The sequence below is a fragment of the Phycodurus eques genome, chromosome 8, assembly GCF_024500275.1.
Source record: "Phycodurus eques isolate BA_2022a chromosome 8, UOR_Pequ_1.1, whole genome shotgun sequence".
Taxonomy (NCBI): domain Eukaryota; kingdom Metazoa; phylum Chordata; class Actinopteri; order Syngnathiformes; family Syngnathidae; genus Phycodurus; species Phycodurus eques.
The window spans coordinates 7,140,152-7,155,449 of record NC_084532.1 but is presented as its reverse complement, the minus strand read 5'-3'; the positions used below and the strand labels follow the sequence as shown (position 1 = coordinate 7,155,449).

The 15,298-nt window shown below is 42.1% G+C and overlaps 1 protein-coding gene across 1 annotated transcript in view; it reads right to left on the bottom strand.

Annotated features, from left to right (window-relative positions):
* Positions 1-15,298, bottom strand: part of LOC133406302 (glypican-5-like) — a 57,245-nt gene that overhangs the window by 36,274 nt on the left and 5,673 nt on the right. The window contains exons 3-7 of the mRNA XM_061683815.1: positions 8,192-8,742; positions 5,404-5,586; positions 2,273-2,451; positions 2,062-2,121; positions 1,816-1,938 (exon numbers count right to left, since the gene is read on the bottom strand). Coding sequence (XP_061539799.1) covers positions 1,816-1,938; positions 2,062-2,121; positions 2,273-2,451; positions 5,404-5,586; positions 8,192-8,742 — 1,096 coding nt within the window. The remainder of the gene's footprint in view (positions 1-1,815; positions 1,939-2,061; positions 2,122-2,272; positions 2,452-5,403; positions 5,587-8,191; positions 8,743-15,298) is intronic.

Sequence of the window (15,298 nt, the reverse complement as noted above, 5' to 3'; positions counted from 1 at the left end):
GTTTTATAATATTAATATGTTGCCTACTATTATATCATAGAATACAGAATAATGGCATGCTGGCAGTGTTAATATGGATGATGTATAAAAGGTCACCCTTCATGATGCACCGATATTTTGGTGGCCAAAATAACCCCAAAAGTGCATTTTCAGTTTTGACCCAAAAGACTAGTGTCAGCAATAAAACCAGTCAAAATAATGTTGTTATTTCTGCTAATGCATAGCTTTATCGCAGCCAAAGAGCAAGTTTGTACACTACATATTTCAAAATGTTTGCTATTAACAAGCAAAGCCCATTGGACTTGACTGACTATATTGTTGAATTGACTGGGACGTCACTATTTTACACAGAGCCTACAGTTACGGTTTGATAATGACATAGTCGTGCACCATAAATCAACCATATATGTGACAGTTAAATAAGGCAAGCATTCAACCAGTGGTAACACATTAACACACTAAAATCAACGTCTTTTTTACGGCAATAATTCAAATTTGCATGTCACAATGGATTGTGGGAACTGGGTGGCTTTACCGTTATTATGCTAGCCAGCGGCTCTTCCAAACTGCAGCTTCCATATTGTTGCCCAACCTTGCTGCTTTCCGCTACTAAGGTAGAATGCTTGTTACATACGATGTATGTGCGACACCCTAGCTCTCTACGAGCTACAGCTAACGCGGCTAAATACGATGCCGAGCCGCGCAGCCGAATGTGGGTAAATACGATGCCAAGCTGTGGAGGCGAAAGAACGTACGCATCACGTCCGTTGTCAGCGCACCGTAAATCACTCATCATCGAGTCCATGACAGCGAAAAAAAAAATGTATTTTGACAATTATCGTTATCACGAAGGTCGGAGGGAGCGTATGACGGAGGGACAGATGGCAGAGAAGCCAGTTGCTAAGCTATCGTGACCTGAAGTCACAAAACACCAAAATAATTGATCGTGTGGTACATTACACTTGTCACATACGTCTGGATGGAACTGCCTTATAGCAGAGATTAGACAGCTACATAAAAACAGGGACCGGAAACAGGAAATTAATTAACACGTCACCGCTGCTATGTCACTTAAGAAAATGGGCCTATAAATTTAAAAGTATATTAATATAACACATATTTACAGTACACTGTATAAGATAACCTTTATTAGTTCCACAATGGGGAATTTGTATCATATCAGCAGCAATAGCGGATACAGGAAATACAAAAAGAGCATTCAAGAAAAGTTGTAATGATTATGTTGTGATACTGAACAGTAAACATAACTATTTTCATCCTACTACATAACATACTGCAATAACTGTGCCATGGTAATATCGTTATCATACTTTTAAAAATATGGACATTCAAACAAATTGTTCTGGAAGTGAATTTCTATCGTTTGGCAGTTCTGCAGTCACAGCCATAAATGCAATTTTACTAATGATTGGCATAGTTTTATCATTTAAAATAATTGGCGGGTGTGATTAATTTTTAAATTTAAATTAATGTAAAGCAACCTTGTGTTGCATTTTTTTTTGTATGAAAAGCGCTTACAAATGCAGTTCAATTGATAAGTTTCGACGTTTGGTGTTCGGCCTTTCAGTTTTCGGTTTCGGTCAAGAATTTATTTTTTCGGTACATCACTAGTCACCATCAAACATTTCCTCAATGATGGCTGGTCACAAAGGAAACACAAACCCAAAAAGCAAAATTCAAACCTTCAATTTTCACTTAGCTGTACCGTATCTTGGAAAGATTTATTCTCGTGTTACATGTCACACACAATGTTGGCTTGACCGCTAAGTTATTAACATTATTTGAAACACATACCTCTCTACAACATCTTGACCACTCCAACACGTGTGCTGCTCAACCTCCATCTCACTTTCACAAAGCATCTCAGGTAGCTCTGAGAAAAACAACTGATATCGCTGGATAGAGCCCTCAAACTCCCTGCAACATAGAACATGCAGATGTGTTTTCAAAGCAAGCGTTTCTTTAAGGAAGATTTTTTTTTTTCTTCACTTCATTATTTGATAGAATTCCACTTATGGAAATGACTTTCCATGAATTCACCTTGATAATTTCTTAAGACTACGGCTCTTGTCACCTCTTGATCCTTTGAGAGGGAATGACCTACAGACAATTACACATGCAAGTTGTTAGGTTTGTAACCTTTCCATGACCGAAAAGTTGGCTTTGAATCTTCAAGTTATAATTTAACTCCCAATTCAACTCACCCCAGATATTGACAACAATATTACCAACATAGATATGTACTCCTCACCTTTGAGACTGTAGCTGAAGACTTGGATAAGCACCAGAGCCCATTGAGAGAGAAGTCATGGACACCCTCTTTGAGGTTCTTTGTGTGAGCCGGGCAGTAGGTGTTGTATCATGTGAGGAGTTCGGATACCCACTTATCATCATGGGATCAGCTACCTGTGGCCCACACACCTTCTCTACCTGAGGAGACCAACAAGAGTGGAAAAAGACAAATGATGCAGTGGATTTTTCTTGAGTTTAGAAATGAATATACAGCACAGAGCTAGATTTTGCACTAGATTCCCCCACTAATTCATGTCAGTACCACCTGGGATAGCAGAGGCTGAACAATCCAGTCGAAAGATATCCAACAACAGAAACTGTCGACAATACTGTTCATAAGTGTGTCCTGACCACTTTAAATTTCGGGCTACGTGGATGTCTATTTCCTCAAGGATTGACCAGTGGTGCTTATTTACTCATACATAAAGAGCACCAGGTAACATCCATCCATCCATCCATCCATCCATTTTCTGAGCCGCTTCTCCTCACTAGGGTCGCGGGCGTGCTGGAGCCTATCCCAGCTGTCATCGGGCAGGAGGCGGGGTACACCCTGAACTGGTTGCCAGCCAATCGCAGGGCACATACAAACAAACAACCAGTCGCACTCACAGTCCCACCTACGGGCAATTTAGAGTCTCCAATTAATGCATGGTTTTGGGATGTGGGAAGAAACCGGAGTGCCCGGCTAATCTCTGGACAAACAGACGAGACACAAACAGCCCGCACACACTGTTGCAGGAAGCAATAGAGAAGCTTGCCAACATTTGCGAGAACACTGTGGACTTAGTGGAGCAGATTCCTGGGAAGTAAACAAACACAGAGATGTAATCGTGCTAATAAGACAATACCACTTCATTAACTGTTTGAAAACCCACGCAGGTACGGGGAAAACATGCAAACTCCACACAGGCGGGGCCGGGGATTGAACCCGGGTCCTCAGAACTGTGAGGCTGACGCGCTAACCAGTCGCCCACCGTGCCGCCTACCAGGTAACATATTTATTGAAAATAAATTTTTCCTGCAGCATAGAGGTTAGCGCCGCTGCCTTACAGTCAAGAGGTCCAAGTTTGGGTCTTGGCTCAGGCGGTCCTGTGTGGGGTTTGCATGTTTTCCCTGTGCCTGCGCATGTTTTCGCCGGGTACTACGGCTTCTCCTCACAGTCCAAAAACATGCATAATTGAAGACTTGAAATTGTCAATAGGTGTGAATGTGAGTGTAAATTGTTGTTTGTCTCTATGAGCCCTGTGATTGGCTGGGGGCCGGTCCAGAGTGTACCCCGCTTCTCACCCAAAGTCAGCTGGGATAGGGTCCAGCTCACCGGCAAGGAGAAAATGAAAAGTGGATGGATTGTATTGTATTAAAAATCACATTCTATCTTTAGTTATTGCCACAGTGAGAAATACTGGAATGAGAATATTACCGCCACCTAGTGGCACCACCACTTGAGGTATTTTTCCTGAGGTACGTTTATTTGAGGTGAAGCATTAAGTTAGTCAAGTAGACAATGAGTGAACAATTAAGGCATGGCATCTGTTGGAGTAATGGCCACTATTTGAGGATATCCAGTATATTTTAATCTGCTATATGATCAAACGCTACATAACTTTCACGGGAGTTATTGATTTAATGCATTTTTATTATTGTCGTAAACAGTTGGTAGTGACGTAGAACTGCACTACCTAACCTAACCAGTGTCAAGGACTGTTTGTAATATTGCTCAAATACAGCACGTAGCAAATATAGCAACTTAATCTACTGTATATATTTTTCAAAGTCCTGTCCCTTTTAAAATGATTAGCCGTCTTCTGTACAGTTTCTGTTCCTGAAATTTCGCACAGATGTCATGTAAACTGTTATACAGGTACGATGTTACCATTGGCTTGATGTGTAATGAATGAAAGGCCTGATCAAACAGTTAATGAAGTGGTATTCTCTTATTAGCACGATTACGTCTCTGTGTTTGTTTACTTCCCAGGAATCTACTCCACTAAGTCCACAGTGTTCTCGCAAATGTTGGCAAGCTTCTCTATTGCTTCCTGCAACAGTGTGTGCGGGCTGTTTGTGTCTCGTCTGTTTGTCCAGAGATTAGCCACAGAAACGTTCTCATCACTCAGAAAGAACCAAGCAGCATTCTGGGTATCGGTTGTCCTGCCAACCAGAGCCTTTGTCTGACGCTGGATTTGAATTCACACACACATTCGCACAAAGACTGAAGGAAAGCCCAGATTCTCTAAAGAGTGAATCTGTTTTTAGCCCATCTAGGTGTGAGGCTTTTGTGAGGAGGTCCAACTGACAAGCTGAAAGAAACCCACAGCCTTCGTGACTCTGTGTCCAAAATTCTAATGACTTGAATGATTATCTATGGATGTGAGCGAGATTGAGCTCTTGCTCATTCCCAATGGAAACCCATTGACCATGTACTGTAAGTATCAATTAATAAATGCCAACTTTAATAAATGAATAATAATTTCACTGTGGATGGGAATGGGTAAGGATACTTCGAAGAATGTTTTTATACTTAATTGCTGATTCATTTGTTTATTAATTTAATAATGGGTGAACATTTTAAAAATAATTCTCATTAAAATTTGAAGGAAATGTGTAATGAGTCTGCTTGGTCAGAAGCTGTGATACCAAAACAGTAATTTGAATTGCACACAGGGAATTTGAATGTAACAAGTTTAGATGTCTCTACATTGCTGTGAATTTCCATCAGATCACCTCTCATTCGTTGTGCTTATTTGAACTCAGGAGTGAAAGGACTTAGTGTTAGTTCTTCTGAATTGAAGGGAACACATTTAAACACTACTTAAAGATATTGCATTGTCCGTGGGTGTGAATGTGAGTGTGAATGGCTGTTTGTCAATGTCTGCCCTGTGATTGGCTTGGAGGGTTTAGCCTGTCTCACCTCTAGCCCAAAGTCAGCTGCAATAAGCTCCAGCTCACCCGTACCCAAGTGAGGATAAACCTTACAGAAAATGGATGGATGGATGTTTTAGTATGTGACAAATCTTAAAGTGTGTGCAGCATGTCTGTGGTACTGCTCTTTAATTCTACATCACCAATCCCCATTTTCTTTAGTCTCCTTACAATAGCGGTGATGCGTGGACCATGCAGCTGGGCGTGCAGGATGGCATCATTCACATGGTTCCGGACCGCTAACAACGCTAGCTCCATGCTGTTGTGGTTGCTGCTGGTTGCTAAAGTAGCAGCTAACCGTTGGAGCAATATGACCAAACTTCTCCAGGGTGCAGCAAGCTCTGATATCCCAACCTAAAATAAAGAATCATGATGAGAAATTGAGATTCATCTGATGAGGAAAATTGGGAGAACATTTTAAAATTCCAAGTCACATTGTACAATGTAATTTCCAGAAATAGAAAGTTCTCACACTGTCATGATGGAGTGAGAGCCATGCAGATGGCAGTGATGCATGTTTCAAATTGTGTTAAATTGTCAAACAAATAAAAAAGAAGACGTTTTAGTCTGAGGATGTGAAATATTAGTGCTACAAATAACACAAGCAACCTGCTTCCCTTACCACTTGTGCTTTGATAGAAGCCAAAAATTAAAAGAAGGAGAAACAAATGTGGACCAACAACAACAACACTTTCCTAATATACACAAACACAATTTCTTCTTCCTTCCACTCACACCACTTCCCCTCAGCGTTCTCATCCAATCAGAGATCAGAATTACACATTCCTTACAGACTGTCAAAATTTAGAGCTCGCCCAGCAATCTTTGGGCGGGAGGCGGGGTACACCCTGAACTGGTCGCCAGCCAATCGCAGTGTGTGTGTGTGTGTGTGTGTGTGTGTGTGTGTGTGTGTGTGTGTATATATATGTATATATATATATATATATATATGTTTGAAGGGAGATAATTACTTTTTTTATGTTATGATCAGTGAAAAAAACTATCGTCGGTCCAATATATGTTTAGACTGTGCAGGATTGTATGACTTGACTTCAGACCTGCTTGAAATTGAGTGGGAACTCCACTTGACTCGCTTCATTTTTGCCCCAATAATTTAGGACGAACTTGATACTTAAAGATTAATGAGTTGAGACTTTCTTATGACTTGCACATCCATCTATCCATATACTACACCGCTTATCCCCACAAGGGTCACGGGCGTACTGGAGCCTATCCCAGCTAACTGCGGGCAGCAGGCGGGGTACACCCTGAACTGGTTGCCAGCCAATCGCAGGGCACATATAAATAAACAACTATTTGCGCTCACATTCATACACCTACAGACAAGTTAGTGTCTTCAATTAACCTGCCGTGCATGTTTTTGGAATGTGGGAGGAAACCGGAGTAACTGGAGAAACCCACGCAGGCACAGAGAGAGAACATGCAAACTCCACACAGGCGAGGCCGGATTTGAACCCGGGTCCTTAGAAGTGTGACACGGATGTGCTAACCAGTCATCCACCGTTCCGCCTTGCAACTTGCACATACGTCACTTACTCCTACCTCTGCCTGATAGCAGCAACTCACTCACCAGGTAATTACAAGAGCCCTACTCTCCTCTACTGAAATCAGGTGCAGTCATCTGCACGTGTACCTCTGTACCTTTCTACAGTCGTGCCCACCATTATTGGTACCACTTAATTTTTTTGTAAAGGAATCCTCGCATCAGACTGTCGGCCATTTCATTTATTTCTGAAGATATATAGTTTTACATCTTCAGAAATAAATGAAAATGTACCAAACATATATCATTGGGTTGTTTTAATTGAAGGTCCAAAGTAATTTAACAAAGAAACTAGTTTTTTTTTCAACTTTTTTCAACAATTTAAAACAGCATGTGCAGCAATATTGGCACGCTTCCTTCATATTTGTTTGCACACTCTTTTGGTAGTCTCTTGAGTCCTCTCGTTTCTTGTGTCCATCTATAAGCTTTTTACACTTCTTTGGTGGTATTTTCTCTCACTCTTCCTTTACAATTTGTTCAAGCTCTTGAACATTTGCAAGGTTCTTTTCCTCGATGGCAGATGTCAGCTCCCCCCAAAGATTTTCAATTTGGATTGAGATCAGGACACATTGCTGGCCATTTTAAAACAGTCCCCTTTCTCCCCTTTCAACCATTCCTGTGTGCTTTTGGATGTGTGCTTTGCGTCTGTGTTTTTGGAGGACCCATGATCTTCGCCTCAAACTAAATTTTCTTACACTGGGTAAGACATTTGACTTTAAACTCTCTTGATAATTTTCTGATTTCAATGATACTTGTGATACAGTCAAGGCTTCCAGTACCAGATGCAGCCCCACAGCATTATGGATCCTCCACTGTGCTTGACTGTTGGCAGGGTGTTCTTTTCCTTAAAGGCTTCATTGCACCGTCTGTAAACATGCTATTTGTGTGCATTGCTAAAAAGCTCTAGTTTTGTTTCATCAGTCCATAATTTTTTTTTATATTATTTGGTCTTTTGTATCAAACAGTTCTCAAAAGTTCTCTATAGAAAAATGTTTCGTTTGATTCATTTTCTACAAGAGATATTCCACATTTAGTACTTAAACTTCATGGTTGCCAATAATGGTGAGCACAACTGTATGTCACTGGCCTCCTATTCACTGCCAGATTTGTACTGCTCATTTATGGATTCCTACCCTGTTGCCTACGTCTTCCCTGCCTGTTCCTTATCTCTTTTCAACACTCTTGAATGAATGAATAACTCAAACTGTTTGTTTTAATGAAAGGTGTCTGTGTATGATTTTAATTAAAGGTGTCTCCCCAAACAGGAACATGAACATCTCTCAGGGTGTAGCTAATGTATGCAAGACCCAATACAGAATTTAAAACTACTCAATATGGCTATTAGCACTTGCATAAAAAAATTAATGCATGTAAAGACAAAAAAGGGTAACTTACCAGGCATCCTCTCATAACATTAACACAGAGTCCAGTACAGGGCCTGATCAACGTCAGACCCCTGCAATGGGAGCAATACTGCATCCTCACTAAGCCCCGCCCACATTCTCTGGATAATGGTGCCTTTTCCGTTGCATCCATGACATCCCCAGCCAATCTTAGCAATTGACTCAGTGTTCGGCCTACTCCAAGCGCATGAGAAAGGCTGGAGACCAGCAGTTGAGGATGGGGGCCAAATGGACTGACGTCCTGCCGTGTCATCCGCAGGCAGTCTTCGTGACTGGATGAGGAGGAAGACGAAAAAGACTGGGGTGACGTGTGGCCAATACCAGGGTTGAGAAGTCGGCGGTAGACCAGTGGGAAGAGATCATTGAAGAAACTCCTAACTGCATTTTCCAGTAAGGAATTAGGATCCCCCGAAAGATGGCGATTAATGTCATTGAAAAGCTGAAGCACATGGGGCCGACAGTCCGATGCGAGGCTGGAATAGGCGCTATCAAGCAAGGTGCTTGTCAAATTAGACGTAAAGGACACGAGCGAATCAAAGGTGTCTGGAGAAAAGAGAAGAAGAAAAAGTGATTGCATCCTCTTAACACATTTGTTAAATTATCTACAGCAGTGGTCCCCAACCCCCGGTCTGCGGACCGGTACCGGAATAACTAATTTATATCATTTCTGTTGTATTGCGTTTTCGCATGTCAAATGTGTTTTATTTTAAAAAATGGACACATCGAGACTATACAGAACACTGCGGCAGTTCTGTTTCCGCTCCCAGCCGACACGCTCATGGCGGCGGCCAAGCTCAAAGAACGAATCATTTCATAAACTGATTCAGTTCATTACGTTCACTGAAAAGATTCGTTCTTTTGAACGAAACGTTCGCGAACGAAACAACACCAGACTGCACGTCGGTCAAGTGATAATTTACAAATAATAAGTCCGCAAACTAGCAAAAATGAGTAAAAAACAAACATCTTCAGAGAGTTTCTTTTCAAAAGGAAAAAGGACACCTGAGGAGCCAGAAGAACAGCCTACGACCTCAAAGAAAGAAAATATTAAGTTAATTTATTTTTGCTGTATATATATGCCACACCTTGACAGCCGGTCCGTGAAACAAATGCCTACTCTAAACCGGTACATGGTGCAAAAAAGGTTGGGGACCACTGATCTACAGTATCTATCTATCTATCAACTCCTCCTCATCCCAATTGCATATACAGTACATCCATCCATCCATTTTCTGAGCCACTTATCCTCACAAGGTCGCGGGAGTGCTGGAGCCTATCACAGCTATCATCGGACAGGAGGCGGGGTACACCCTGAACTGGTTGCCAGCCAATCGCAGGGCACACGTAAACAAACCACCATATGCACTCAAATTCACACCTCGGGGCAATTTAGAGACTTCAATTAAGCTACCATGCATGTTTTTGGGATGTGGAAGGAAACCAGAGAGAAAACCCACACAGGCACGGGGAGAACATGCAAACTCCACACAGGTGGGGCCGGGGATTGAACCCCGGTCCTCAGAACTGTGAGGCAGGCGCTCTAACCAGTCTTCCACCGTGCCGCCATATACAGTACAGTATTCACATAATAAATATTTGGTAGTATGTATTATTTATCCATCCATCCATTTTCTTTTACCGCTTCTCTTCACTAGGGTCGCGGGCTGCAGGAGCCTATCCCAGCTATCTTCGGGCGGGAGGCGGGGTACCGGTCGCCAGGCAATCGCAGGACACATAGAATCAAACAGCAATTCCCACTCACATTCACACCTACGGGGAATTTGGAGTTTTCAGTTAACCTACCATGCTTGTTTTTGAGATGTGGGAGGAAACCATGCAAACTACACTCAGGTGAGGCTGGATTTGAATCAAGAACAGATGAAAGCTGTTGTTTTTGTTCGTCTAAATGTAAACACGAGTAGCGGGCCATTGCCTTCATGGAAAATGGCCGCCACGTAGGCACGACAATCAGCCGGGCTGGCTTATCTAGTGTTAAACCTATGCCCAGGAAGCCCAATAGAAGACGTTGGGTGAGGTCATGTGACTTTCTTGTGTCGTTTGATTGGTGAACTCGACTGAAACGTCACTAGCGCTTAAACTGGATTGGGGCAAACAGCGCCCAATACGGAAGTCGAAGTCTCGCGCACGAAATTGTTGATAAATAAGCAATAATTGATAAATAAAAGTAGCGAGCGACATTTAGATCATTGGTACCGTTACTTCTTAACAGCTGAAGCGGCAGAAGTGTTTTTTTTTCTGGTGTCGTCAACTCCTGTGACTCCAAATCAGGTCCCGAGCGCACAGGCGGAACCCCAGGCCGATGCGCTTTCACATATTAGTCTGCCGCGGAGTAATATTCACAATTACATCTGTGTGTGGATGTGTGGAATGGATCTAGCTGCCAGTGTTCAAGGAGTACAAAACAGCCTATGACGACAGTGATGGCGATGGCGACACCCCCCCCCCAAAGGAAAAACTCATCGGATCTATACGATTCACGTAAATGGCCTCTTTTGAGTTCAAAACGGCTAATTTCACCGTCAGGCGACTGATGTGGATGTATGTGTATTGTATTGTATTGTATTGTATTGTATTGTATTATAGTCTATCACTTTGGGATGTTATTTGCAACCATATTTGCCAATGGAATTAAATGTAAACAAATCAATAATGAAAGGTAAATTGGTAAAAAAAAAAAAAATACAAAATTGAACTATTAATCTTAGTAATATTAAATCAAAAGGGGAGGCATGCATCACAGCAGCAGTTTGTCACCTCCTGGAGTTTATGATTAGTTATTTTGTCTTTGATGAATGGACTATGATAAACAGACTAGATGGCAACCAGGTGTGTAAGAATACTTTTCTTTAAAACATAAAAAACCACTGTTGTGAAACATACGTTACAATACTCTCATCCCTGCCGCACTATATTTGCTGGGAGTTTACAATGTTTATCTTAGCTGTTTATCTTACCTGTTTATGTAGCCCTGAGTCATACAGCTCTTGCTTGCTTGATTTTTGCACCCCATAATAAAACCATACTGTAAATGTTTTCTTGAAGTATCCTTTAACGGACCAAAACATATGTGATAGCCCTACTACAAACATAGTCTAGTTAGCAAGCCACTCCACTAGCAACTTTTCTGCCTCTGTCGGTGTGTTTTCATGATCCTGTCCGCTTTCGCCAGTGTGTCTCAGTCTGCCTTTATTGCGAGTTGAATTGCTATTGTCAGCCTGCTCAGTTGTGAGAGGTGCCCTGGAGTCTATTGACTACACAAAAATCTGACATGCTTCTCAGCAAGAGCTGCCAAACTGCTACACTCATGCATGCCCCTGCCTTTGTGTTAATGTTCCTTCAACCATTAATAATAAAACATTATTAACCTTAATTTTCCCGTCATTATTACTTAGTGTGCATCCTATTCATTTGGCAAATACAGGTAGTGGAAGTACATACCCGCATACCCATCCATCCATTTTCTACACAGCTTGTGCTCATTTGGGTCACGGGTGAGCTGGAGTTTATTGCAGCTGGGTTTTGGGTAGTTGCCAGTCAATAGCAGGGCACAGACACAGAAAACCAACCACTATCACTTAGAATCACACTTATGGACAAAATCTAGTCTTCAATTAACAATTGGGAGGGTGGAAGCGCTCGGAGAATCTACACAGGAAGATGCAAACTTCACACAGCAGGGCCTGAGCCAACAATTGAGGCAGACGTGAGAACCACTATGTCACCATGTTGCCTGGAAGTGATTAGTGAATATGTACAATACCTGAGGAATACAGTTTAAGACAAATAACAATATGAGATATTTCAGAGGAAACACAGTCAACTTTTGCAGACCATGTTCTTGTCCACAGTTTGACAATGAGGGAAGCAGTGAGTGCAGCCCAACCTACTGTAAGTAGATTCACTGTCCACCATAGTCTGAAGATTTAGAGAGAAGTACAGGTAGCTGCTTTTTTTTTCATTATGTCCATGTTTACAGTATGACTGTACAGTGAGGTAACCAAAAAGGTCTTTCAATACATCAATTTTCCATTATACAAACCTGTACAAGGCCAGGCCTAGTACAAAATGCATTCTCATTGAGAACAATAAATACTCTTACAGCTTTATGATCTGATCATTGTGAATTCATTTTTTCCATCTTGTTTGCAATGATTGTCCAGTGGTGTTTTCCATTTTTGATTGGCCCGGGGTCTGATTTGACGGCATTTGGTCTGAGCTCTGAGTCTGAGGTTTTCGCGAATGAAGCTTGAAAATTGGGTTTTGTTTTTACAGTTTAGATAAAACGATATATGGTTCCAAAACATGTGTCTTAGTAATTGAGAAACACTGCAAAAGGGCTTGCCATAGATCTCTGCCCCCTCATCGGCCATTGCCTCCAGCTGCGCGCTTTCCATCCTGTCATTTTATACACCAACTAAGTAAGTGACGCCTAATGGAAAAAATTTATTTAATGTTTAGAAATGCCTTGGTAAATGTAGTTATGTGATCAAGCAAATAGCTTTATAACTAAAAATACGATTTGATGTTGAAAACGGCGTTACGACGTTGGTACTGAGAAATAAAGTTAAAGTCGTTGCCGCTTTGAGCTTTTGGACGTTGACTGTGAATCTGCTGGATTTATAACCTGGTGGGGTTTTGTGCATTAACAATTGTTCTTATAGCAAATGTTTCCCATAAATCCAAAATGTAACTATCAGCATGAAAAACAGTTTACAGTATCATCAGCGAGACAGCACGGTGACGTATTGGTTAGCGCCTCTGCCTCACAGTTCTGGAGTTCAGGTTTCGTATTTTGGCCGCAGCCTTCCTGTGTGGAGTTTTCATGTTGTCGCGGTTGCTTGCTTTGTTATTTTCCAGGTACTCTGATTTCCTCCCACATTCTCCAAACATGTATGTTATCTTAACTGAAGACTGTAAAATACCCATAGGGCGATGTGAGTGTGAATGGTTGTTTGTCAATATGTGTACTTGAATGGCTTGATGACCAGTCCAGGGTGTCCTTCGTCTCTTCCTCCTTCCTTGTATGACTAACCTTGGAGTGACCGCATCCAACTACTGTACATATACAGTAATCCAAAATAGCTTACCTATTAATTCATCATGTTGCTAATTTCCACAACCCAACATTATGTATAGAAAGGTGATAATGAGCCCAATCACAGGATCTGCTGTTTCTTATACGCTAGTACAATGCACTGTTCCCTCCCATCTGCAGTGACTGGACACCAGTGGTGTGTGTCTATGTTTGAAACTTGCCATTTGAACATGGTGATGCCAATCTATTGGCATCCTGACACACGCACACACAGAGAGAGAGAGAGACAAAACTGGGCCGGTACAAGGGAGAGAGACACACCTATTTATCTGTGACTTGCACCACCTCATGGATCAGTTAACATACATGTCTGTGTGTGTTCAAACAACTTTTTACAGCTGCAGCCACCTAGCAATCCACATAATAGGGATTTGTCATTGCCTAAACACAAATGATCGCATTTCAACAACAGCCCATTAAAGCTATGTTGACACATTTTTTTTTCATCTTTTAATTATGCTCATGAATTACCTGAACAGATGGATTTACCTCAAAAGAAGGGGCTATTAAGGAAGACCAAACTGGGACTGCAGGGGCAAGGATCAAATGCCAAGTACTCGGTGTGAACGTCTGGCCTTTATTTGTTTGCATGCCCACATCTTGGCAATAGTTACTCAAACACAAACAGCATCAAGTGACAAGGCTAAAACCCCTCCGGACATGTGACCTTCTCTCCAGTCTTGGTGATTGGATGACAGCTGTGATGTGGGGGATGGGGCAATGGGGTCTCACAGTGCTAGATGAAACGCATGCAGACGGCATATTCACAAGCACACACACAAATGCCTTCACAACAGGGATTTGGATTTGGACAGGGTGTAAACAGGGCCTGACTACAACCGCTGTGGGGATGTCTCAGTTACTTAGTGGGCTATAATGAGTGTGTTTAGGAGAGAGGTTGCTTTGTGATTCAGCTAATCTGTTGAAGAACACTGGGGTCGCTCCAAATTAATTGAATCAATTAGGGCCCAAATTCAGATTTTTAATCAAGCGTTTCCAATCATGTCAACAAGATCTAATCAGATGTGAAAGCCTAAAAATTTTGTTAAACTCCATGTTACAAATATAAATTATATTTACTTTAGAAGACTGAGCAGACCCTTTGTCTAGGGTAAGGGTCACCGATATGGTGCCCGTGCCCAGGTAGACCCCACGAACCACGAGTAGCCCGCGGGCCGATTAAAACGATAGCTCACCATGATGGGACATTGTCATTTTCTATAGGAAATGACAATGTCCCATCATGGTGAAACGTATATCATTTATATCATATCCTATCACTTCGACAACATCCATCCATCCATCCATCCATTTTTTTCGCCGGCGTGCTGGAGCCTATCCCCGCCGACTCTGGACGAGAGGCAGGGTACACCCTGAACTGGCACGCGGAGAACATGCAAACTCCACACAGGTGAGGCTGGAATTGAACCCGGGTCCTCAGAACTGTGAGACAGAGGTGCTAACCAGTCGTCCACCGTGCTGCCCACTTCTACAAGAAGTCATCATTTGTAAACATAAACACAAAAAATAAAGTTGCATCGTGATATATATCTATTTCCATCCATTTTCTATTCCGCTTATCCTCACTAGGGTCGTGGGCGGCGTGGGTGGTGTGCCCTCTCCAGGTCGGGGATGAGATCCTGCCCCAAGTGGAGGAGTTCACGTGTCTTGGGGGTCTTGTTCACGAGTGAGGGAAGAATGGAACGAGAGGTCGACAGGCAGATCCCAGCACATTGCCAGACATTAGTTAGGTCCTGAACTTCACATCTAAATGTATACTTCAATCTGTATGGTAATAATGTTGATTGTTGGCAGAGAAAACAACAACCAGTGGGGCTTTTGTCGATGGTATTTACCATCGGCAAAAGCCCAACTGGTTGTAGATAATTCAGAATTTAGCAGTACTGATTATAACTGCCTCATGTCTGAGCATTTGCCATGGATAGTTTCGTTCTGAAAAAGAACTGAGACTAGCAGGCAAAA